A 27,572-nucleotide genomic window follows, 5' to 3' on the forward strand; every position below is an offset into this window, starting at 1 on the left:
TATGAATGTTGTCACCCTTTATTTTTTCTTTTCTTATGTTTTAATTATGTAAGAGTTCAATGGAGAAAGTATTCAATGTCATGGTTCTCTCTGGAGGGAGCGTTTGAATGCACAAGTCTGTCAAATAAATTGCATTTGACAGCTTTGCAATTGGAATTTCGAGACTTATATCTATGCATTTCCTAGTAGAAAATTTCTCCTCTTTGTTCTCCTTAAAACACAATTTTCAATTTTCTCCAAAATTACAAAAATATTCTTCTAAAATAATTTCTTAACATTTATAAAAGGTTTTTAGGTACTTTTCTTAACCCCGTTATTTTCTCTTCTCAAATTCTGCTTCTGTGAAATGACTAAATTACCCATATAAGGTGGCATTTTTTGAAGTAATTGGGGAGATTGCATCTCCAAAGCCCATTTCTTTTTTGGATTAAGCCAGCCCCGCAGGCAGGAAGGTTTGAGAATGCAACACGCCTGTACAGGCGGCTCAACTTGCCAACCTGACATGCATTGGACACATCCGAGGCATGCATGTGGGTGGGCCCAATTGTATAGGTCATGTAGTCGAAAACTAAAAGCCGATTCCTTCAATGTGTGGGCCGCATATATGGTGATCGTGGACTGATGAGATGGTTGATCTAACTTTTAAGCGTTGTTTTGTAAATGGATGAGAAACCTGGAGGAACGATTGCATGCCACATGCATGTGCCAGTTTTGCACGTCGCTGCCTGTAGGTTCAGAAAAATCCGATGCGGTAGATGTTTATGGGGAGACTTTTCTAACCCTGCTTGCACACGTGACAAGGGTTTTTTTTTTCAAAGATTGGTGGGAGCGCAGCATCACCAATTTTTAATTATGAATAGAGATGTACAACCATAGATGAAAGTGGCCTCCACAAAAACTGGGCCTCACCTTCCAAGGTGGGACACGTGACTAAGTTTGCAAGCCTGCAAATGGGCCTGACTTGGGCCAGTAGAATCAGGAGATCTAGCCCATACCCAGTCCTTGTTCCTAGCAGCGACAACAAATGAGTATACATAATGTCGGCCTCATGAACGTATGCATTTTATTCATGCAAAAAAGTTTTGAATCAAACTAATATTTATGTTTTCCCATCACCCAGGTCTGTCTGAACTTATGAAGAGGTAGATGACGGTAGGCTTTTAAGAATGAAACCTTTGGAGTCATTGTTGTCACCTCTGCTTCCTTTGATGTGGTCCATTCAGGGTTTCAACTTTAGGCGTCATTGTTGTCACCTCTGCTTCCTTTGATGTGGTCCAGTCAGGTCGTCTATTTGCCTCTTTTTTGGTCTCATGTAGCTAAATGATCCCTCAAAATAGATGAATGATTTATATAAAAAAAAATTATGGGTGTGCCCCCTACAGAACCCCAGCTAGGACCGCCCGTCTCCAGCTTGGCGGCTTCAGTGGATCCCCCATCCAGGAAGGCGGGTAGGATCCTAGACCGTGGGGCCCACTGTGATGTATGTGCCTAATATCCATGCCGTTCATTCGTTTTGAAAACTCATTTTAGGTCAATAACCCAAAAATGAAGCAGATCTAAATTTCATGTGAATCATAATACAGAAAACTGTGGTAAGCGACTATTAAAAACTTGGACCACAAGTTTTGTATCAATCTGATATTTATGCAGTCTCTTCATTCAGATCTTTGTGACCTTATCAATAGGTTGGATGGCGGATAAACATTCCGGTTGCCCCATAAATTTTTTAATGGTGGGGATTCAATCACAACCGTTTCCTGTGGTATGGTCCACCTAAAATTTGGATCTTCTTTATTTCTGGGGACATGCCCTAAAATGATCTGTGAAAATGGATGGACGGTATGGATGTAAGGAACATACATCTCAGTGGCCCCACAGTTGGGGATCCACCCGGACCGCGCCCCGTCCTGGTGGGGTTATTACGTAATCCGCGCCCATCCGCGTCCAACTTAAACCCAGGTTGCGTGCACACGTGTGTGAGATTTAGAAGGTTCATTATCTGATGTGTTGGTGGTGAATGCGTTCTACTTAAAAAAGTGTGAGATTTAGAAGGTTCATTATCTGATGTGTTGGTGGTGAATGCGTTCTACTTAAAAAACCACCATCAGCAGGTCATACATCACGTGGGCCACACCTCTGTGTTGTGTTCAGCCCTTTTTCTTTCCTATATGCACGTATGGCACACCTTTTTTATTTTATTTTATTTTATTTTATTTTTAACACACGCACACACACCACCACACACTCACACCGTAGTGGAATTTCACCGCCCATGGGTACTCAACCCTCAACCAGGTGTTGGAGTAAGAGTAAGGACCCCGTCGTGTTGCTAGGCGAAGGAGTGGAGTGATGCACCCTAGATGGGCAGAGTCCAGTGGCCAAAAGCATAACTAGCTTACGCTCTGACCCGAGTAGCATGGGGCACATGGAATCCCGTGTGTATCAGCAAGGGCCACCTTGCAAGGCTAAATACTTCGGGGTGACCGAAAGCAAAGTAGTACCGTGTGGGAAAGGTGAAAAGAACTTCCATCGGGGAGTGAAATAGAACGTGAAACCGTGAGCTCCCAAGCAGTGGGAGGAGCCGTTGCTACCGCGGGACTTACGCAATCGATCGAATCATATAGATATCCCTTCAACACAACATAGGTCATTGAAATGATTTCGGACGACCCACCAAAGCACGAAAGCTAGGATCTTTCTGAAAATGGATTCCTATTCGAAGAGTGCATCACTGCATGGATAAGCTCACACCAACCCGTCAATTTGGGATCCAATTCGGGATTTTATTTTCCTTGAAAAGTATCGGGAAGGAATTAGAATGTAATAATATAGATTCATACATGAAAAGGTTCTCTATTGATTCAAACCCTATACCTATGGGATAGGGATAGAGGAGAGGAAAAAAACCTACGTATGGCACACCTGATGGGTGGTAGGTTTACACAGGGCACACGTGGCCCCATACCACAGGACGGTGGGGAGACTATTTCCGCCCAGTAGTGCATTTTTAACATGATCTCATCCGTTCATGTTTTGTATTCTTTGCTAGCTGGGCAGATCAACAAATATCATTTCCTAAAATCACAATTGGACACTGATCATTTCAATAACCACAAAGGGAGAGAAAATCTCCAACTGCAATCCATTTCATATCATATCTTTCCCTCGAAAATGCCTAAAAGAATCAGAGAGATGGTCGAACTTGGTGTGGAAGCTTACACGCTACCGGATTAGGTTCTTGATCAACTATTTGTGCTGGGGGTTCTTGGATGGCTGCGGCTGGAAGAAGCTGTTTCTGGTGATCGACCACATACATTATGCTGACCTCACAGCCTTGTGGCGGACCCCGAAAAAGAGAAAGTGACCCAGATCTTGAGACCCACGTCTATGAAACTGATAAGGTGCAAAAGACATAGAGGGGATGCTTTTGGTTTTCCCAATTAATGCACCAGAGAATCAAAAGAAATGAGAGAGATGCTTGAACTCGTCGGATGCCTATAGGTCACGTTTAGCCGTCCTCGTCGGAAAATACTTGCAGTCCACTGGACAACGTTCTTGGTAAGCGTTGGTCCTTAATGGGGTTCTTGGTGATCTGGTTCTTGGCTGGCAGCCACTATAACATGGACAGTTGCAACATCCGGTCCTTCGACGGTCGCAGATGCAGCGGATTCTTGCAGGTTGTTGGGTGTACATTGTCCCTCTTGGTGGCCCGTGGGTGCTGATTCTTGGCTGGCAGCGGCCCATTGTTGTTTCTTGGAGGACAATGAGATAGGGTCTGATTGTCATGAGGGTTCGGATGGGGATCGTGGCCGATTGGGTGGCCAGAAACAGAACATTGTCTGACAGTGTGAGAGTGACCGCTTTTCGAGGCAATTTAGTTTTCCTTAGATGTATAATTATGTTGGGATTGATTGCTTGGACATTTCATGCACCAATGATTTTTTATTTTCAGAAGTCCATGTAACCGGAACAACATCTTTTAATTTCAACAAGTCAGAACGGATGGACAGGTCAGCAGTCTTCAGTTTACTCTAACTTCTCAAATAACCTAATAAAATATTCATTTAATTAAATTTTCTTAATTTTGTAAAAATAAAAACTACAATTTAATGAACATCAAATGAAGTAAAGCAACTTGAATTTTGTTTGTTGGTTAGAATAGCTTTAAATTGTACTTACAACATTGATATGTATCTCTCAGCATGCAAAAGAGGGTTGAAATTCAATACTGTAGTGATCGATACACATAGGCTAATGAATAAAATTTCTTTGAAACATGCAATTGGAATGTCTAAATCATGGATTTTTTTTTCCTTTTGTGTAACAACCACGTAACATTGATGAGTAACATCATAACCATGATTGATTTCATGAACACATCACATTTATAAAGATTTCCTAGTTAGTATTGGCAATAATATCCATCTCATATGTGGCACACAATTACAAAATCCAGGGCGTTCATCTTGTGCCACATGATAGACGGCCCCACCCCAAACATTAAGATGGTTAGATGATACTAGCCTATGAATGGAAGGCTTTCAACGATTATGATAGGACAACTAGAGAAAATTCCAACCAATGGTTGACATTGTGATTAAAGATGAATGGTTCAAATCTCATGCATGTGTGGCAGCCACTCCCATGTGGAATTCTTGAAGCCAATTTAATCATTATCATTTTTCAGTGTTACTTTCTCTCGAAAATATAAGATAAAATTGTAGGGAAAATTACGGTCCAGTACATGTAACCACGGTATAATCACAACTATCCACCTATTATTCGTCTATTTATAAATTTAGGTCGAACATTTTTTGAGACCTTTTATACACTTGTTCAAAGAGTCAACAAACATAATTCATTTGAATAATGAAAATAAGATTTTTAATAATTCTAGCTTTAAAAAAAAAAAAAAAAAACAATCCTTCCACCAATTGGCCTGGCCTTACTATGCACAGGGAAGGGATGTGACCACTGCTATCAACATGGTGTGAGGGACAACATGCATGAGATCCACCCTATCCATCAAGTGTGCTGCCGTATTTCTACCATGGATCTAAAAATCAATACAAATCAAGTGTACACGCACACCATAAGGAATAATAAAGTAAAAAAGTCCGCATGAGTTCCGCTGAGCACTTCAGAGAGAGATACTCACACATAACTAGTTGGGCCATTTAAATTGCTTCAACTAGCTATGCATTAAATATCAAAATTTCTATTTTCACCTACATGCAATGCACCACGTGTGAGATATGTGACACTGAGTTTTACATAAGTATATTGAGAATTATGTGTCATAGATCCAACATGTTTATTAAATAAAGCACACTAATGAAATTTTATGTACTAATGTCAGTAAATTTTCATCACCACTAGATTCACACATGTAACTTAAATCTAGACTGTTGGAGTAGATTTCTAACCGTTCACTTTTCTTGTAGAGTATAGCGTATTATTGATTAAAAAAATATTTTTTCTCATATACTTACAATGGACCCTACCCAATTAATGGACCGGATTTGCAAGATATGTAGCGCATCATCCAAATATATTATATATGTAAACTTCAATAGTGTCTCATTATTTTCTTTGTAGACCGTCCGTCTCCTCTATTCTCTCCTAATTTAACCACTTTTTTCTTATTTAATGCTCTCATTTAGCCACAGAGTCTGTGGGCCCCACCATTATGTATGTGTTTCATCCATTCTGTTCATCAGTACCAATCACTTTAGTGCTTTATACCAAAAATGTGAGGGATATAAATCTCAGGTGGACCACACCACAAGAAAACAATTAATAATCATTGGATATCCACCATTTAAATCCTCGTCTGGTACACTGTACTGTTTATTTGACATCCAATCTGTTGATTAACTCATACAGGCAACAAATATCATTTTGATCCAAAACTTTTATGGCGCTCAAAATTTTTTAATGGTCAACGTTAATTCATCACCGTTTCCTGTAATGTGGTCCACTTAAGATTGGGATGTACCTCATTTTTTATATATTATACCATAAAATAATCTAAAAAAATAGACATACGGCATGGATGAAACACATACATCATGGTATGGCCCACAGAGCACCGACCACTGGTTGGAAGGGGAGCAGTCGATCCGTTTCCCTTCTCCGCCAGCAGTGACGCTAGCTGATTAGCTACGGAACTCAGCGAGTCCCGCTGCTGAAGTGATGAATGTGTTGCATCCACACCGTCCATTCATTTGGAAAGATCACTTTATGACATGTGACAAAGAACTAAGCAGATCCAAAGTTCAAATGGATCCCACCACATAAAACAGTGGGGATTGAATGCCTACCCTTAAAACATCTTGAGGCCACATAAGTTTTCGATCAAGCTGATATTTATGTTTTCCCTTATTCCATGTCCCTGTTAACTTATAAACAAGTAGGATATCAAATAGACACCATAGTGGGCCCTATGAAGGTGTCAACGGTGAGTGTCATTCTCCCCACTGTTTTCTGTGGTGGGGTTTACTTGAGCTTTGGATCTACATCATTCTTTAACTCATGCCTTAAAATGATCTCTCCAAATGTATGAACGGTGTGGATACAACACATACATCATGCTGGCCCCACAGAACGTGTGACATCACTTCAGGTTCAGTAGCTAATCGGCAACCGCAAGCGTTATGACTTATGAGCATTAACTACCGACCTTAAAATCATGCTGGCCCCCTAAGGGCCCATTTGGTAACATATAGGGCTTTCACTCTTATTTTTATTTTATTTTATGGATATATTTAATATGTATGTAAGATCCACTCAGACCATTAGATGTATAATCAAGTAATAGGCCTAGTATCAATAAATCAGGCTAACCAGCTATTCAAATGGGCCACACCAATGAGAATAATTAGGAGAGAGACATCCACCCTTGATTTTTACAGAGCCAATCAGGACGAAACTTTGAAATCTATTCCAACCATTAGATGTCATACCAAAAGTAAGCCTAGGCCCCAAAAATCAGATTTCTATATCATTCATGTGAGCCACTCTAGGGGACAGTTTGGAGGGTCCATGTACACTGATTCCAATAGTGTGGTCCGCTTGAACTAGGGATGGAGATAAATTTTGAGAACTTATTCTAAAATGGTGTCATACGTGATGGCCGGGTTGATTTTACATTAACACCATGATAGCTCACCCATGCCGTGGCCACTTTTCTATGCTAAAATGAAATTAGTAGGCAACAAAAGCATTTACATTAATTAAGAAAGTTTTCATTAAATGCACAACTAGTTGGACGAAAATGTAAAGTCTAACTAGTTGTGTGCGGGCATTACTCATATATATATATATATATATATATATATATATATGGAAAAGGTTCGATGCGGTCTAGTTCATGGGAACTTCCCATGAGGTAGCGCTCATGGGAATGTGGGCCCCACCATGATATATGTCAAACATTAACACCGTGCATTTTGATGGGTCCCCTTTAAATTATGAAATATCTCAAAAATCAGCTGTATACAGAACTCAAGTGGGCCATACCATCTAAAATCATTTGAAGATATGCCTAAAACATATAAAAGTACTTGGTGGGGCCCACCTGAAATTTTTATGTGTCTAAAACTTGGCCTGACCCCTCATCCAAGTGGGACACACATAATGGATGGGCTGGATTTGTGAACCACATCTCGGTAGGCCCAAAAAATGATTATGAATGTTTTAATGGAGAGTAACCCCTCTCAACTTTTGTATGTGGTGTGGCCCACAAAAGTCATGGATTGACTTGGATTTTAAGACCTAGGCTCACTATGGAATTGTGCATGTCACTGATGGAGTTGGAGTAGATGTTCGACATACATCATGGTGGGGCCCACACAGCTCAACCTCATGGGGAGTTCCCATGAGCTCGACCGTATATGGGAAAAGGTTCAGTCGAGCTCATGGGAACTCTACATGAGGTCGAGCTGTGTGGGACCCACCATGATGATGGTCCCCTTTAAATTATGGGATATCCTAAAAATCAGTCGTATACGGAACTCAAGTGGGCCATACCAACTAAAATCATGTGAAGACATGTCTAAAACATATAAAAGCACTTGGTGTGGCCCACCTGAAATTTGGATGCGTCCGAAACTTGGTCTAACCCCTCATCCAAGTGGGACACACATAATGCGTAGGCTAGATTTGTGAACCACATCTCGGTGAGCCCAAAAAATGATTATGAATGTTTTAATGGGGGGTAACCCCTCTCAACTTTTGTATGTGGTGTGGCCCACACAAGTCACAAATTGACTTGATTTTTAAGCCCTAAGCCCACTATGGAATGGTGCATCTGATTGATGGGGTAGATGTTCGACATACATCATGGTGGGGCCCACACACCTCGACCTCATTGGGAGTTCCCGTGAGTTTGACTTTATAGAACCTTATATATATATATATATATATATATATCTGCGCACCTACGCACGTGCGCACCTTTGCACACGTGCCATGGGTATGTAATCTGAACGGTCCATGTGATGCGGAATCCTATGAAATCCCATGTGACAAATTTTCACCCCGATATAAAATTCTGGTAGGCCATAGAAAAGAGAAATGCTTTCCTCCCTTTATTTGCATTTCTCTTTGCAATGGCCCACCATAATTTTAGATTAGGGTGAAATTTTGTCCCTCGGGGTTTCATGGGATTCAACATCACATGGACCGTTTCGATTAGACACCCATGATACGTGTGTAAAGGTGCGCACGTGCGTAGGTGCACAGGGAGCATGACTCTCCTCTCTCTCTCTCTCTCTCTCTCTCTCTCTCTCTCTCTCTCTCTCTCTCTATATATATATATATATATATATATATATATGTTGTATTTGATGTCTTAAATCGAGTCAGATAAGGTATTATACGCTCGACCGTATCATACCTTTTATAAGGTCGAGTGCTGGAGACACGTAATTCGTCAGATGGTGAAAATTTTAAATAAATTAGGAAATTTTATAGGGCAGGAAGAAATTTACTTTGGTTGGAAGATCATGTGCTAGGATTCTGCGTAGGGCCCACTATGATGTTTGTGATAAATCCAACCCGTCCATCCATTTTTCAAAATCATTTTAGGGCATGCGACCAAAAATGAGAAGGATCCAAATATTAAATGGGCCACATGAGAGGAAACAGTAGTTAGTGACCACCGTTGAAACATTCATATGATTGAGCTCGCTGTGATTTATAGATTCCATCCACTCCTTACATCCATTTTAACCGATAACTTTAAGTCTTAAACCCAAAAATGAAGTATATCCAAAGCTCAAGTAGGCCACACCACAGGAAACAGTCTGAATTGAATGTAAACCGTTGAAAATTTTCTTGGGGTCCACAAGTTTTGGATCAATCTGATATTTGTGTTTTCCTTTCATCCATATTTGTGTGATCTTATAAACGGGTTGGATGACAAATAAACATCACTGTAGACCCTAGAAAGGTTTCAATGGTGGAAATTATTATTCCCAATGTTTCCTATTCTATGGTCTACTTAAGCATCGGAAATAATTCAATTTTAGTCTAAACCATTAAAATGTGCTTGAAAAACGGATGGACAGCATGGATAGACCACATCCATTCACAGTGGGCCCAACAGAGTTTACTCAGTATACAATCCGATTTCCTCTTTGCGGTGGGAATTGGAGCGCACCAAGTAGCCTGCCGGATAGTTGGCAGGAGACCATTACTCTCTCTCTCTCTCTATATATAAAGAGAGAGAGAGAGAGAGAGAGAGAATCATGCTCACCTGTATACTATCTTAGGTGAGCACCCGTGTGCACCCTTACACACGTGTCATGGGCACAAAATCCGGACGGTCCATGATATGTGTGTGGTCCAGACCTAGGTGGGTAAATTAGAATTATGAATAGGCCCAGTCCAATAGACTCAAATCAGGCCCAAACCAACCCAGCTTGTCTGCACTGGGCACAAGAACCGTGTGGTACACTCATAAGGTGAGCCACCTATGTTGGAAAACTATGAAAGGTCCAGGCAAGCAAGATATCAGTTCATTTTCAACGTAAAGGCCGGGCCCAGGGCTATGATGGGCCCAGATTTTGAACGGTTTGAATTGGACTGTTGAGCTCAGGCCCCACTCATTCACACCTCTCTCTGCCAATGTATCAAACAACTCTCACTGATCAGGTGGATACAATTGATCATGGAAGCAAGCCAGCGGTCAGATTAGGTGGGTCAAAATAGAAGGTAGAGCATCTATTAGGAATGGCGTAGATTCATGCGCACTGGCCAAAAGAACCCCACATATGTGGATGTGGCAAGCGTCAGCTATTCATTACATGGTCCCAAGTCAGGACGCGGATTGGGTAGCTCAGAAGTTGTGAGGGGCCACTGTGATGTATGGATTAAATGTCCACCATTAAAAACCTTGAACCGCGAACTTGTCTAAAACTTATGTGGAAAGTTTTTAATGGTGGGTGTTCAATCAATACTGTTTCGTGTAATGTGGACCAATTTAGATATCGATCGATATATCTCATTTGTAAGATTATGCCATAAAATGATCTTGAAACAATGGATGAATGGAGTGGATGAAACACATACATCATGTGGGGCCCACAGAGCATCTATCAAAAGCCTTTTAGAGCAAGAGACATTCACCAACGGACGCGGTTTGGCTTCTGACCCCAAAACCAGCCAGCTATCTGATGTCTATGTTTTATCCACGCGTCCATCCATTTTTTTTTTCAGCTCATTTTAGGGCGTGAATCAAAAAATGAGCTAAAACAAAATGGATGGATGGCGTGATTTAAACACATACATGACGGTGGGGCCCACAGCCTATCTGATATAATGAACGTCCTGGATCTTATATCCGTGTACAGGGTCTCCACAGGATGTCTTGGGCTCATCGAATCAACGGAATGCCCGGCGCACCATGGCTACACTTACAGAGAAAATAGTAGACACCTCCTCAAGCGTAAAGAAAATAAAAGACAGAGAGAAAACATAAAGGCTTTAATTAATTACTATCAAAATCCAAACGAAAGAAAATAGTAGACATAAAGGTCAGAAAGAAAAAGAAAATTGCATAAAAAAATCTAAAGGAGAGAGAGACCATGACCCACCAGAAGACCCCTCTGGATGCATTAACTTAGCTGATGCTGACATGACACCTTCAGTTCTACCCTCATCCATCCAGATCTCATGAATGACTGCAAGGAGAGATAAACAGGCTGGATGTGCTGGGCGGGTTCTTAGCTTTTGCAATGGAGATCTTTACCTTCAAACGATGCTGGTGGGTCCACCTGCTTTGGAGACAGATGGTGAAACCTGTGGTTCTTGGGCTATCGTTGGTGGAACATGGCCTTCTTGGCTGGCGACAGGTGCACCGAGCAGGTGTTCCATCGGGTCCTTGGTGCGCCGCAGCTGCAACATAGGGTCCTTGGCGGGCTGCGTTTGCAACATTGGGTTGTCGATAGGCAGCGGTTGCAACATCTGGTCCTTGTTGGGCCTTGGTTGCAACATCTGATCCTTGTTGGGGTTTGGTTGCAACATTGGGTTCTCGATGGGCAGCGGTTTCTTTGTGGGATCGGGTGACTGTAAAAGGAAGGTTGGCTGTTTTAATGTAGTTCTGATAAAGGTTGACTGTTTTGATGTAGTTCCGATAAAGACAATGAAATTGGTGTCTGTAGACAATATAGAGAAACAAGATCAACCCTGAAACGGCGAAGAGGAAGTAGATCACCCATGGAACGGAGACGAGGAAAATGTCGACAGCCTTTGCCATTTTGATCATGGCCTTGAGATAGAACCCGACAACTTTAGGCATTTTGATCATGGCCTTGGGATAGAACCTGGCAACACCTACGATGATGATGTTGACAGAGATACCGACGGTTAGGATGATACTGATGATGAAATCGGATATGGTCAAACAATTTGGAGGAGATGAGTTTGGTGATGAATCCATGAGTTTCAAGAAAATCGAGAAGAGAGAGATGCTTGGCTATACGAGTTATAAGTATTGCTATATATTTGGACGCGTCCTACCCACACCCGTCGTTAGACCCGAACGGTCCGCGTCCTATATATTTGGACGCGTCCTACCCACACCCGTCGCTAGACCCGAACGGTCCGCGTCCTATATATATGTTCGCGTCGCCACTCAGCCTGTATCTCTGCATTCAGGGGCACACATGCTGAGTGGTTAGATTATCTGAACCATCCATTTCGGGGAATGCATCCCATACGTGCCCATGTATGAAACATACTTTGAACGGGTAATTGTGGCCATCACTATCCATCGATGAATCTAGAATGATGGAAAGAAAATTTTCAACGGATTGCATTAATCCTAAGAATCAAAAGTTAGAACCACCAACCAAGATGATTATCGGTTTATAGATATCCTGATTGCAACAAGAATTTGGACTGTTCAAATCATTACAACAGATGGCTGTGTCAAAGCTCCATGGGCCCATCATAATATATGTGTTTTATCCATTATGTCCATCCACTTTTTTTCAGTACATTTTAGGGTAAGATCCTAAAATCAAGGTATATGCAAAGCCCAAGTCGACCGCACGACAGGAAATAATGGTGTTTAAGCATCTTGGTAACCATAGAAGCTGAAATTTGTGTTTTCCATCATCCCTGGATCAACCCATTTTTTTTTAATGGTGGGCATTTCACTCGTCACTATTTCCTATGGTGTGGCGCACTAAAGTGTTGGATTAGACTTATTTTCTAGTCCATGTATTAGCATAGTAAGGCAGAACTGATGAACGGAGGAGATCTGCCACATAATCTTTTGAGGCGTACTATGTAAAATAAAATAAAAAAATAAAAAAAAGGGAGAAATCAGTAACGTGCATGAGCACATCACTGTTCACACCCCATTTACGCCCCGAATTTCTCTCTCCTCTCCTTCCTCGCTTCTTACTCGACGTGACAAGCGTTCTCACGACCCGATGCAGTCTTGCACCATATCTATCACATGGGACCCACCTCACCAATCCCAACCTTCCATCGTATTCAGACTCCAGATAAACTTGGACGCGGATTTCCTGGAAGTTCCTGCGTAAGGATGCGGCGTGGGACCCACAGTGAAATTTGTGAGAAATCCACCCTTCAATCCGTTTTTTGAACTCATTTTTGGACATGTGACCAAAAATGAAGTGGATCCAAAGTTTAAGTGGGCCACACGAAAGGAAATAGTTGGGATTCATTGAGCACAGTTGAAACAAACTTATGGCCACAAAAGTTTTGTATCCGGCTTTTTGTTTGGTTTTTTTTTTTGTGTGTATGTGTGTGTGTGTTTTCACTTCATCCTAGTGAGATTGACCTTATAAACGGTTTGGATGTCATATAAATAACAAGGTGGAGCACAGGAAGGTTTCAACGGTGGGAATTTATTTCCTCAATTTTCCCTCTCTTGTAACCACCATACACCTCATTTTTCATCGCATGTATTAAAATAAACTCGAAAAACTGATGAGCGAGATAGATTTCTCAGAAACATCAAGGTGGGCCCCACCCTGCATCCTTGCATAGGAACTTCCTGCTAAAGGCTTTCCCAATAAATCCGCGAGAAACTTTGCCGGTTTCCGTTTTCAAGTTCTTGACCCAACTTGATTCTAAAAATCTAAGGAACGGCTTGGATTTACTCTTGCACCACCTCAGTAGACCGCACTAAGCTTTGTTAAACTCAAAAAAATCCATGTCTACAGCTACTGTCACAGAGGTTCCATCCGAACCGGAACTCGTTCTTACTCCACATCCCCTGCGTAATTCTAATCTTACTCCGCCTCCGTGGACTCTTTCTCTCCGTATTTAGCACAATTCGCTTGTACTAGATAGTTGATTCCAACTTGAAAACCACCAAACAAAACCTATTTGATCTCTGATTTTCACTCTCAGAAGCTCCGTAGAGCCTATAGAAATCATCCTCACCCGTCTATTCGAAGATAAATTCGTTGGAGGAGAATCAGCCATTAACACGCCATGTCTACCCAAATCAAAACCCACCATCATTTGAGCATTTTAACACCGTGTATTTAGATCTAAATCATCCCGAAAGGCCTACCTAATCATAATACAACCATCGAATCGACTAGAATCAAAGTGTTGGTCTATCCATCGTTGTGATATTCGATCCATCCATCGAGTTGGTCTAAACTCGTGCATTTTCTCAAAAATAGATCTGATCCATTCAACATGTGGGCCCCAATATTGGAAACAGATGAATGGGTTAGAAGACATCAGCCATGAATTCCAGAGCCGTGTATTTGTTTTGCAAGCAGTTTACCACCTGGGTTTTGAGCTAGAACATCAATATAGTGGTTCGTTCCTGACAGGTGAGGGCATGGTTCATCAACCTAGACCATTCCATTGATTAGCTAATTCCACCACTAGCATGGCTCGAGCCAGGCCCTTAGATCATGGGCTGGGCCTAAAATCACATCGTTAGCCCATATGCAGTAATTGGACAAACTTAAGCTTCCCCTGGCCAATTTCACATCGTTGTTTCTAGCAGTTTGGCAGCATGAGTCATGATCACATTCATTAGTTGTGTCCCAATCCGAATGTGTACTTTTACCCGCAAAAATGTTCATTCTACTCATACACGTGTGACCCAAATGAGGAACGACCCAGATCTCATACATGTGTGTTCCGAACACATACAAAGACTCTTCCAATCTGGACGACTATATATAAGATAATGACTCTCTACCCACGTATAGACTAGGATCGAAGGAATGCCATTAGCCCACTTGCATGGACGAGGCACACGTGCATCCCCATAGCTATAATTGTTCACGGACAAAATACCAGAACACCTCTATCTGAACAGGATCCATCCTGTATCTCCTCCGCTCACAGGGTTCCACATGCTAAGTAGTTAGATTATCTGAACCGTCCATTTCAGATAATGGCTGGTCACTGATTAGAAGGATGCCATCGGCTTTCTTTAGGTGGAGGTGGACCTTTGCTTCAAGAAGGATTTCTAATACAGTGTTTGTATTAAACCATATCATGATTTTGGGTATCATCCCTGCAATGTGGGGCCCATCAGATCAACGGTAAAGATACTTAAAAATGAACCAATGTATAAAAATCCGAATATTTGGATGATGGTTTGGCATGGCTTCTTAGCGCATGAAGTTGGCGGAGATGGGCTCGAATAGGACATGCTTATGCCTGGTGGGCCCATCTTCACCTTACTATACCATCTTTCCCACTAACGAGGCACCTTTACAGGAGATCCGTACCATGATTTTAAAGATCGTGGTTCTCTATAACGTTGGATGATCGTAATAATCAACCCTGGCATGGCTCGAGCCAGGACCTTGGATCCTGGGCTGGGCCTGACATCATCTTCTTGACTCATAGGTAGGTCTTAAGATGAACGTTGAATTGGACGCGTGGAAAAAGGGAGATAACCTGCTGCTAGAGTAAGACGCATTGACCAGCAGGCCATTCTTTTTTAATTTTTTTAAAAGGAAAGGGGGAATCGGTCCACCGTCATTTTATAAATTGAACTTGGGATATACAGCCATTCGGGCGGGTCCAAAAAAAGGATTTGGACCCAGCCTATCATACAAAGTCCTACACAAGGCTAAACAGGAAAACAGAGAAAGGAGGGCCCTCTTCGCAGCTGGAGAAGCAGGAGGGGCCGACCTAAGGCGAGCCGAATCACCAACGCAGGGCACAGCTTCACAGACCGAAGCTGCCACCAAAACCAGAAATTGGAAAGAGCTCAGCCATCCAAGGAGAAACTGGAAACTGCCAGAAAAATTCAGCCAAACTGCATAATACCCTGCCATAGACCAGTAGGCCATCTGATGATGAACGCCTTAAATCTCATGCACGTCTGCCCTGAATGTGCTCGGACTCGTATACAGATTCTTGGACGTGGAATGCGTCCTACCCTGCCCGTCTCTAGCCACGAACGGTCAGTTCTGTGGGCGGGCCCACTGTCATGTATCTGTTTATCCACGCCACGCGTCCATCCCTCCTCTAAGATCATTTTAAGGCATAAGTACAAAAATGAGGCAGATCCAACGCTAGTGGAGACGGGCAGGGTCTTTTAACACTTTGAATGCATATGGAGAAGACTTCACAAGTGGCCACTGCATGAATCATGACCACATGTACACTTAAACAGTGGCAGACTTGACACGTGTGTGGGACACATGAGTAAAGCTTTAAATGGGCCAGATCAGGATCCAAACCAACCAATTACTTGTCTGTGGCAGCTCTATGCACGAGCCTCATCCATCAGACGAACATGCACGTTCAGCCCACCCGGTGATTTTACATTGGCCTGGCGTGATTACAGATCAGTCAACTGCAATTGACAGAGGATATGTGTGGATGTGGAACACGTGTATCAGACCCAGGCCATTCATTAGTTAATGAATGGGTCCCAATGCGAATGTACCTTTACCGCGCCACTTACGATGGACGTAAACACGGACACGTAGAAAAGGGACGAACTCCAGCACAAATGCGTGGCCCAGATGAGGTTTCAAAAATAAGACACATTCACCACAACCCATCTAATAATAAACGACCCTGTGTGTTCCGAACACATACAAAGGCTCTTTCAATCTGGACGAGTCTAAGATCATGACTCTCTGCCCACGTATAGACCCGTCACATCAAAGGAATGCCATGGGCTAGCTCACTTGTATGGACGAGGGACACGTTCATCGCATAGATATACTTCACCAACAAAATACCATACGTACATCTTGAATTCAGAAACATCACGGCCAAACGGAAATTGATCATTCATGTGTACTTACTCTTTCTCCAGTGGTAGACTATTAGAGTTTCAACATCCGTGAAGGGTTCGAGTACCCATAGGTGAGTGTGTGGGGCACGCGGATTGCGTCCAACCCCCGCTGGGACGGTAATCCGTCCGGGCAGGGGTATGTGGTGCCCACTGTGAAGTAAGTATTTTATCCACATGTTCATTGCTTTTCTAATATCATTTTAAGGTATTATACAGAAAATGTAGCAGATACACAGCTCCCACCGTTGAAACCTTTCTAAGGGCAACCGTGGTGTTTTTTTTACCACCCAACCTATTAATAAGTTCATGCACACATTTCTCCAGCTCCCAAGAAGTTTTTAATGGTGGACGTTCAATCGCTACTTTGTGGTCCACTTAAGCCCTGAAACTATCTCAATTTTTTACTTATACCTTAAAATGATATGAGAAAAGCGATGAACGGTGTGAATAAAATAGTTACATCACGGTGGGCCCCATAGAGCCCTGCTCGGACGGATTACCGTCAGGCGGGGTAGAACGCCGTTTCATTTCACCTACAATCACAATCCAAATCCAAACGGACAAAAGTCATTCCAATATTAAAAAGTTTGATTATTCACGTTTCATTTCATATATTCCAAAAGTCATTCCAATATTAAAAAGCTTGATTATTCACGTTTCATTTCATATATTCCAAATACAAACAGACAAAAAGTCAAAAATCACGAAAAATGACATAAGCGGTTGCAACAATCTTGATAGAAAAAAAAACATTCACCACTCACACATACACTGCACCACCTCACTGGCATGGTACATCTCCACATAATTTTGGGGCACTTCCTTGAAAAATCTTTTTTCAATGCAAGAATCCAATAGATGTACAGCATGAGAAAATAGTACATCGGCCATAATGATCACCGTGTCATGGACCAGGTGCAAATGCCCGACATGCAATATACTACTTAAGATCTTTTATCAGGGGGATAAAAAAACCTAATAATTTCATAAGATTGTAACAGTAGATGTGAAGTGGCCAATCCTACATGAAATTTTCCTAAAACCCCCGTTCCCATTCTACAACATTCCATTGAATCCAAGAGCCACAAACATCAAACATCATTCAATGCCCTTAAATCCAGCCAAGAAGGCACAATCTGCTTAAACACAACCTGACCAAGAACCCCTCAAAGAACCACAATGTGATTCTGCAACCAACAGTATATGCAATCTTTGCTCAGTGGTTTCAGATGATGTTGCCACGCCAAAAACATGCAACTCAGGTGTCATGGGAGCAACGTGCCCTGTGTAAACCCTACCACTCATCAGGTGTGAAATACGTGAATATAAGACAGTAAAGTGACAAACACCACACAAAGGTGTGGCCCACGTGATGTATAAACAGCTGGTGTTTTTTATTTTTATTTTTATTTTTATTTATTTTAAAAGTAAACCCATTCACGATGACGCGGATTACGTACTAACCCCATCGGGTCTGGCCGCAGTCTGGGTGGATCCCTAACTTTGAGGCCACTGAGATGTATGTTCCTTACATCCATACCGTCCGTCCATTTTCACAGTTCATTTCAGGGCAAGAACCCAAAAAAAAAGCATATCCAAACTTTAGGTGGACCATACTACAGTAAACCATTGTTGTGATTGAATCCCTACCATTAAAAATTTTATAAGGCAACAGGAATGTTTATCTGCCATCCAACCTATTGATAAGGCCACAGATCTGGATGAATAAATATCAGATTGATCCAAACCTTTCGTGGTCCAACTTTTTAATAGTCGCTTACCACTGTTTCCCATATTATGGTCATCATGAAATTTAGATCTACTTCATTTTTGGCTTAATAACCTAAAATGAGTTTTCAAAACCAATGGAGGGATTGGATATTGAACACATACGTCACTGTTGAAGCCTCTCTAAGGCCCACCATGATGTTTTTGAGAAATCTATCCATCCGTTTTTTGAGATCATTTTAAGAGCTGAGACCAAAAATTAGAAGGATGCAAGATTAAAATGGGCCAAACTAAAGGAAAATGTAGGTAGGGAATTTTCTACCCTTGAAACCTCCCTAAGGTTGACAGTGATAATCGTAATGTCATTACCACTAAGATGAACTGAAATCACAAATATTAGCCTGATTCGAAGCTTCTGAGCCCCATGAATATTTCAAATGTGTGTTCATTCCTTACGTTTTCGGCCTACTTGAGTATTGTATTCTTATCATAATGATCTCACAAAACGGCTCAAAAACATCACAGTGGGTCCCACTTAGATTTTCAGTGGAAAAACTTAACTTCAGAGGCTTACGACTCGCTCTTTCAAACTCGTGCATAAGAGTAACTTCATCCGGACCGTCTATCTTATCCGACGGTTGATAACAAGGTTCGGTCGTGGGAGCCCGCGCGTAGCTAAGCGTCTCTCTCTCTCTCTCTCTCTCTCTCTCTCTCTATATATATATATATATATATATATATATATATATATATATATATATATATACACGATCTAAAATTTGCAGTCCCATAAATGTTTCAAAGGTGGATGTTCAATCCATAATATCCCGCGATCCTTCTTGTTGAATTCCGGCAAACTGCGACTGATAATCAATGTTTGCGCGCGACCCTAAGTCATATCCTATAGATACGAGTCGGCTTAATCCGAGACTTGTACCATTGCGACCGCACTATCGCCGAGGTTCCAACGTCGCGACTCACGCACCGATCCAACATCTTGGCCGAGAGATGTGGGTCGGCGTTTATTTCGAAGAAACGCTGCGCGGTTACAATCCCAAGAGAATCTCTACTTCATGTCCCATCAATCAATCACTCAAATTAATCAATCAATCAATCAATGCTTTCTTTCTCTCCAAGTCAAGCAACCACCAAGTCAACTCTTTCTCACATTCGCTCTTACACACCCATACATGTTAAGTACAACATCACCTCACCCATCACTCACATCCATCACTCTCTCTCCTTACATCCCACTCTCTCTCTTTCTCTACACCATTTTCCAAGCAACAAATGAGAGAAAGAGTGTGGACGTCCATGGTTTTTCAAGTGAGAGAAAAGTGAGTTTGTGTGGCCCACTTCCTCTCCCAAAATCTTTCATCCTAGCCATTCATTTCTCATCTTCCACCATCAAAGTGAGACACAAGGAGACCGGCGTTCCAACGGACCAAGAAGATCGAACGGTGGGTACTTTTATAGTTTAGATTTCATATTTTTATGATGGGTCAAGTGAGGCCTACCGATTGATGGTATGGATCTCACTTTGGACCCTAGATGTGGCCGATGACCCACCTTAATTATCATGATCATTCCATGATGGGGCCATTCTCCATGGACCCCATCATGATGTTTACTTTCTAGTTTGATAAGGGTCATCTAGACCTTCCATTTTGGTGGAAAAGTAATCTTCACCGTTGATTTGATTTGGTGGGCCCACATATATTGGGACCCACTTGATGCATGTCGTAAATCATGGAAGGGAGGGCCCATAGTATCGGGGTCCCTCCATCACACGTATCTCTCTATCTCTATCTCTCTCTCCCTCCTTTTTTTTTTTCTTCATTTGTTTGAGTATGATGATGTGGCCGTATGGCTCACTCGGATGGACCCTACCTTGATATATGTCGTATCCAAACCATCTAAGCCATGTGGGCCCTACCCCCCTGGATGGTGGAAAAATACAAATATCATATTAATCTAAGTGAGCCACGTCCACGTGGGACACACCTTGAATGTGTGTTGTATGTAAACCGTCCAGCGTCCCTACGCTAGACACGACCATAGACAGTGGGGGTATTTGCAACGTCCTGACGTTGCACGTGAAATACAAAATTATCAACTTGATTTAAACCTTTGGGAGGGCCACTCATGCAGGCCCCACCTTGATGTATGTATTCAATCCACACCGTCCATCCTATTTACAAACTCATTTTATACGTTGAGCCGAAAAATGAAATTGATCCAACTTTCTAGTGGGCCATACCTTTGAAAACAATGATTTTCACCGTTTAAATTCACCTTAATTCTTCTACACGTCAAAAGATGCCCAATATTGGGCTTGATGGATGGTTATGGGATGTAAAATCCATTGGCTAGGGTGGATTCACTTGATGCAGGCCCCACATGTGAAAAACCATGAGAAAACGTGATTTCAAGAAAAAATAAAAATATATATATATGGGTGCAACGCCTGTTGCTGTTGTGCAGCAGGACGCTGCTGGCGTCAGCGTGAAATGGGCAGGGACCCACGATCCTAGCCATGGGCCCCACCATGATGTTTGTTCATCATCCAACCCGTTCATTATGTGGGCCCCTTCCTGAATTAGGCCCCACCCAAATATCAGCCCCATCTAAAGCTCATGTGGCCCACATCATAAGAAACAATGGTGATTGAATGGCTGCCGTGGAAACCCATTTTTTGGGTTCACAGAAGTTTTGGGTCATATGAAATTTGTTTTTCCTCTTCATTCCAGGTCCGTATGACCTTATCAACAGGTTGGACGGCAAACAAGCATTAGGTGGGCCCCACGTGGGATCCACAATGATGTATGGGTTTTACTCACACCATCCAGGGGACGGTGGAACCCACTGTCATGTATGTGTTTTATCAATACCATCCAGGCAGTCGTTGGACGGCCAGTAGGCCCCACCATGTCTGTGTCATATCCAACCGTCCTTTTATCTGGTGAGCAACACATGTGGACCCTACCATGAGGTATGTGACCCACCATGATGCATGTGTTGCATCCCAACTGTCCACCATTTGGCAAGCTGTCTTACAGGCTTGAGACTAAAAATAAAAATAAGTTAGATCCAAAGTTCCAGTGGACCCCCACCCTGATTTAGGTATTTGATCTCCACCATCCAGATATATGGGAAGGTGGGATCCACCTGATGAACGTGTTACATCCTCACCGTCCAGACAACATGGGACGGTGGGGCACACGTGGTATATATGTTATATCCTCACTTTCCACATGTGGGACGTGGGACTCCCCATGGATGTATGTGCTTTATTCACACCATCCACCTGTTGGGCCCACCTTGATGAGTATGAGGCCCATGGGTTGAAACCCATTGTGATGTATTTGGAGCCCATGGGTTAAGGCCCATTTAAGGAGGCCCACCTTGATGTATTTGTGGCCCGATGTTGAGGACCACCTTGGTATATACATAAGGCCCATTTGAGGAGGCCCACCTTGATGAGTATGAGGCCCATGGGTTGAAACCCATTGTGATGTATTTAGAGCCCATGGGTTAAGGCCTATTTGAGGAGGCCTACCTTGATGTATTTGTGGCCCGATGTTGAGGACCACCTTGGTATATACATAAGGCCCATTTGAGGAGGCTCACCTTGATGTGTATGAGGCCCATTGTTGAGGCCACCTTGATGTGTATGAGGCCCATGGGTTAAGGCCCATTGTGATGTATTAGGGCCCATGGGTTGAGGCCCATTGTGATGTATTAGGGCCCGTGGATTGAGGCCCACCTTGATATATACATGAGGCACATGTGATTAGGCCCACCTTGATGTGTATGAGGCCCATTGCTGAGGCCACCTTGATGTGTATGAGGCCCATTGTTGAGGCTACCTTGATGTGTATGAGGCCCATGGGTTGAGGCCCATTGTGATGTATTAGGGCCCGTGGATTGAGGCCCACCTTGATATATACATGAGGCACATGTTATTAGGCCCACCTTGATGTGTATGAGGCCCATTGTTGAGGCCACCTTGATGTTTATGAGGCCCATGGGTTAAGGCCCGTTGTGATGTATTAGGGCCCATGGGTTGAGGCCCATTTGATGTATTTAAGGCCCATGGGTCGAGGCCCAATGAGATGTATACAAGGTCTATTGTATTGTGTGATTCTACCATGGGTTATGTAATGACATTTATGGCGGGCCATGCCTTGGGAGCAATGTTGGTTTGATGTCCACATTGTAGGAATAATGTTGGTTAAATGTCCGCATTATAACTCTCCCTAGGGCCCATTGATAGGCTCATACTTGTTGTGTGTAGGCCATCAAGGCTCATCTTCATTGTAAGGATAGTTTATCATATAAAATGCTTAGTATAACTCCATGATTCATGCCCATACGCATCATGCCTGATATGAGAAATGTTTGATCATAGCATACGCCATTGGGCAGACTATTTACGGGACTCCTTATGAGATGGAGTGCCCACATTATCACGCCGTATGCGCAGGATTGCTGCATGACTGATAGTGTGACTCATGCATCTCATATATATGTGACTTGATCATTGTACGCCCTAGCGACATCAGGGCCGTGGCCTCCACAGACACATCATGGATGGCCAGATGAGATACCGAAAATGCTTGGTTCTAACACTGTGGGCACGTAAGATGTCTTTGGGTGAAAATCTCAGAACCTCCTTGGTACCAGGAGATGCTCCAACGTCTAGACCGAGTGAAATATGAGCGCCGATGCTTATACTATGAGGTCGTGTCTCCCACTGTGTCGTGGTCGATTGGAAGGGGGTGTGGCCTTGTCCGTCCGAGTGAGGGGGCTATAAGCTAGGCTGAGTATGACCAACTCGTAAATGGGTCCGCTATCGACGAGCCAGGCCCGATATTAGCAGGTGGATAGTGAGGTCTCTTCCACTCACTGGGCTGTGCAGCTAGGGAGGAGGCAGTCAGAGTGGAGTGTAATAGACCCCGGTGATTTCTCCAGAGAGCAACCATACTGATATGTGAATATATTGAGCAAAAATTGTATATCCATTCATTCATTCATTCACTATCCACTCGGGCTGGTGGTGCGTAACTATTTATTACGTATACCTTCGCATGGACAGGATTTCGGTTGGGCGCGCGACTAACCTAAGATCAAGAGTCTACCACATTGAGTCGGACTATCCAAATTTAGGTATGGGACTGGTTTGGATAGAAGTCCTTGTGGTGGACCTCATAGCCTGTGATACTACATACTATCATCCTGACTTCACATTCCAGCATGGTCATTTCATTCGCACCGTATATTACATTGCATCCGCAGTACTTAGCATTTTGAGTTACTATGTTTTTGCACTTATATGGCCTAGATGAGGTTGATAGTATTCGTAGCTTGTCAGGGTTTGTATATTGCATATTGCATCTTCAGCATCTGTTATTATCTTATTATGTTTTGCATCGCATAGCCTTGGTATGACTGATAGTACTCATGGACTTACCAGTATATTTTCGCTTACTCTGATATCGTATGATTCATGATCCTGTCAGTATTTTCGCTTATTCCGATTATGTATGATTTATGGGCTTTATGGTATACTTGACACTTATCTTGTGCACATACTTACACCACCCTCTAAGCTTTCTATAAGCTTATGCACGATAGATGCGTGCAGGTGATGTTAAGTTGTAGGGTGTTGAGCTTAGAGCGTGCAGTGGTCTTTTGGCGCTTGATTTTTTATTTATGTATTTTCCTTTCAGCATTGTACTCAAATGATTATATTAGTGGATATGTGATGATGATGTTGCTTTATGACTTGGTTATACTTGTGATTATGCTCCATTACAAAAATAAAAATAAAAAATCATACTGAAAATTCTCCTTGTAGGATCCCAGGATCGGAATCGGGCACGTGAGTGATGGGATCCGAGAATGGGGCACTACAGAGGCTGTCGACGCCAAATTCGGCGATGAGAAATTTTGTGAACCTGTTTTTCGAGTTTGGGGCATGACATAAATGACTCAAAAAATGATGTTTCACCAACTCGTGTTTTCTTTTTCTTTTTCTTTTTCTTTCTTTCTAATATGGTTCTTATGCTTTCCTTGTTTCTCATTTCAGATTTCTTAGGCGATGAAGGGGCTCTCAAGTATCTCAAAGATATCAAGTGGTTTAGAATTAATGATCCCAAGGGCTTCAAACTCGAATTCTTCTTTGATCCTAACCCATACTTCAAGAACACTATTCTAACAAAGACATATCACATCATTGACGATGATGAACCTATTCTTGAGAAGGCCATAGGGTACTGTTATTGCTCATAACTTTCCATGAGTAAGAAATTCTACTAGTTGGTCTTCTTCTTCCTATTATATTTAATTTAGTTCAATTTTATTTCTTGCATGATGTGGAATTTGGGTGGGGTACTTATAGGACGGAGATTGAATGGTATCCTAGAAAGAGCCTGACACAGAAGGTTCTGAAAAAGAAGCCAAAGAAGGGATCAAAGAATGCCAAGCCCATCACAAAAACTGAACAATGTGATAGTTTCTTCAACTTCTTCAATCTACCACAAGTCCCGAATGATGATAATGATGATATTGATGAAGAGACAGTAAGTTCAATATCACTGCACGGAAGAGCAATTTGACTGCTATTCCTTAATTGTTGATCATCTCCTGTGATTTCTTTTTAACAGGTTGAGCAACTTCAGAATCAAATGGAGCAGGATTATGATGTTGGGTACATGTTCTTTCCCTTGAATTATTCATATGTTTCTTGCCTACTTCATTCATTGCAAAAGCCTCTTCCTTTCTAAATAATGATGGTGAATGCCTTTTGAATGATCAAAATGTACTTTTAGAGCCGCAAGCCTTTGATCATTTTGGAGGGTGCAGGGTCTTCTCATCATTTACTTCATGGAAACTGATGTCGATGGGTGTTTTTCCTTGTACAGGTCAACTATTATGGATAAAATCATTCCCCATGTGGTTTCATGGTTTTTCCTTGTATTATTGCTTTGTTTCTTTGTTTCTTTTTTTTATTTTGCTTTATTTATTTATTTATTTTTGCATCAGGTGTGAAGAAGAAAGTTGATAAAGTAATAGTACTTGTGGGGAAAAGAGAGGAGAAAATGACCGTACACCTATGCCCCGCTCAATTTCATGTTTGCCACATTCAATTTCTAGTTTGCCCCGCTCAATTTTGTTTTTGCCCCGCTCAATTTCTAGTTTGCCCCGCTCAATTTCATGTTTGCCTCGCTCAATTTTATTTTTGCCCCGCTCAATTTTCAGTTTGCCCTGCTCAATTTCTAATTTGCCCCACTCAATTTTCAGTTTGCCTCGCTCAATTTCTAGTTTACGGCTCAATTTCATGTTTGCCCCGCTCAATTTCATGTTTGTCCCACTCAATTTCATGTTTGCCCTACTCAATTTTCAGTTTGCCCCGCTCAATTTCATGTTTGCCCCGCTCAATTTTCATGTTCGCCCCGCTCAAAGGAGATCAAAGTTACATGGGCCCCACAGTTATGTATTTATTATATCCACAACGTTCATCCATATTTCGAGATCATTTGGGAGCATTATTTTTTTTAAAAAAAGAATCATATCCAAAGATCAAACCACACCACAAAGAGCAGGAGGAAAATTGATTTTCACTGTTAAAAATTTTGTAGAGCCCACCATAACATATATTTTCATCCAATCTATTCATAAGGTCACAAAGACCTGGATGAAGAGGAAAAATAAATTTCATAATGATCCAAAACTTATATGACCCCTAAAAGGGTTTCAATAGTAGACATTCAATCCTCCACTGCCTTTTACAATGTGGTCCACTTGATAGCAAGCTTCTTTTTTTTTTTTTCTTTGTAATTCCTGGTTCATGATTGGTTGAATTCCCCAAGTAATGACTTTAAAATTTGATGTTTGGCTAGTTCAATCGCATTTCAAGTTCATTGAAATTCATGTTAGGCTAGTTCAATTGCATTTCAATTATGTGTTAGGCTAGTTCAATTGTATTTCAAATTCATTGAAATTCATGTTACCCTCGCTGAATTTTCAGTTTTTTTTTAAAAAATATATAAAACCGCTGAATTTCATGTTTGCCCTGCTAAATTTCCAGTTTGCCCCGCTTAATTTCCAGTTTGCCTCGCTCAATTTCATGCTTGCCCCGCTAAATTTCATGTTTGCACTGCTGAATTTCTAGTTTGCCCCGCTCAATTTCCAGTTCGCCTCGCTGAATTTCATGTTTGCCCCGCTCAATTTCCAGTTTGCCCCGCTCAATTTCTAGTTTACCCCGCTGAGTAGCAAGCGTAATCGGATTGTGTACTGAGTTAGTCAGTACGCTCCCATCGTACTGAGTAAACTCAGTTGGGCCCACATTGAATGTATGTAGTATATCCACGTCGTCCATCCGTTTTTCCATCTAATTTAAAGGGTTGAGACTAAATTGAAGCATATCAAAAGATCAAGTGTATCATACCACAAGAAACAGTGGGTATAATGATTTCCACCGTTGAAACCATATTAGGCTCAACAGTGATGTTTGTTTATTATCAAACATGTTCATAAAATGATTCAAGCGTTAAGTCCCTATTAAATTCAAGAGTAACTAATCAAATAATAAGCCTTTCTTGTTGCATGATAATATGGAGGAATGTTACTGAAAATTCAAAATATCTTGAAAGAGTTATGGTGTAATATGTATACTTTGGCATGTCACATCTCAACTTGATAGGTATCATTTTTGCATTGATTAGTGGATATTGTTAATACTTCTCAACTTGATTCAGAATTTTTTAAAATAATTTTGCAATGGAATTGGATGGAATGTGTTGTTTGGAATTGGATTGAGTCCACTATCTAAATTAGTCCTATATGCATGCGTAATTTCATTTTGAAATTACATTGATTCACGAGGTGTAGTGGGTTTTTACTTTACATCGTATCCTACACTATTGCCACTGAAATGATGTCTTGGGTTTGTTGCAATTTTGAAAATAAATTGAGGGCTTTTTCTCTTTCATAGCAAGTGATAGGTCTTAGGTGGCCATGATTGTTGGCTATGAAAAAGATGGGCTTTTTCGGAATCTCAAGAATT

General features: G+C 41.8%; 1 protein-coding gene across 1 annotated transcript; it reads left to right on the forward strand.

The window, feature by feature from the left end:
- The first annotated feature begins 14,215 nt into the window (after positions 1-14,215).
- Positions 14,216-25,305, forward strand: LOC131249484 (nucleosome assembly protein 1;2-like). Its single transcript, XM_058250296.1, has 4 exons — positions 14,216-14,330; positions 24,594-24,777; positions 24,906-25,086; positions 25,171-25,305. The coding sequence occupies exons 1-4, from the start codon at positions 14,216-14,218 to the stop codon at positions 25,288-25,290; spliced, it is 600 nt and encodes a 199-aa protein (XP_058106279.1). The 3' UTR covers positions 25,291-25,305.
- Positions 25,306-27,572: the final 2,267 nt, after the last annotated feature.

The sequence above is a fragment of the Magnolia sinica genome, chromosome 6 (assembly GCF_029962835.1).
Source record: "Magnolia sinica isolate HGM2019 chromosome 6, MsV1, whole genome shotgun sequence".
NCBI classification, from domain to species: Eukaryota; Viridiplantae; Streptophyta; class Magnoliopsida; order Magnoliales; family Magnoliaceae; genus Magnolia; species Magnolia sinica.

Coding starts and splice junctions, on each gene's coding strand:
- LOC131249484 (XM_058250296.1), top strand. CDS start 14,216: ATGAATGGGTTAGAAGACATCAGCCATGAATTCCAGAGCCGTGTATTT. Junction 24,778..24,905: donor ATTCTTGAGAAGGCCATAGG/GTACTGTTATTG, acceptor GGGTACTTATAG/GACGGAGATTGAATGGTATC. Junction 25,087..25,170: donor ATGATATTGATGAAGAGACA/GTAAGTTCAATA, acceptor TCTTTTTAACAG/GTTGAGCAACTTCAGAATCA.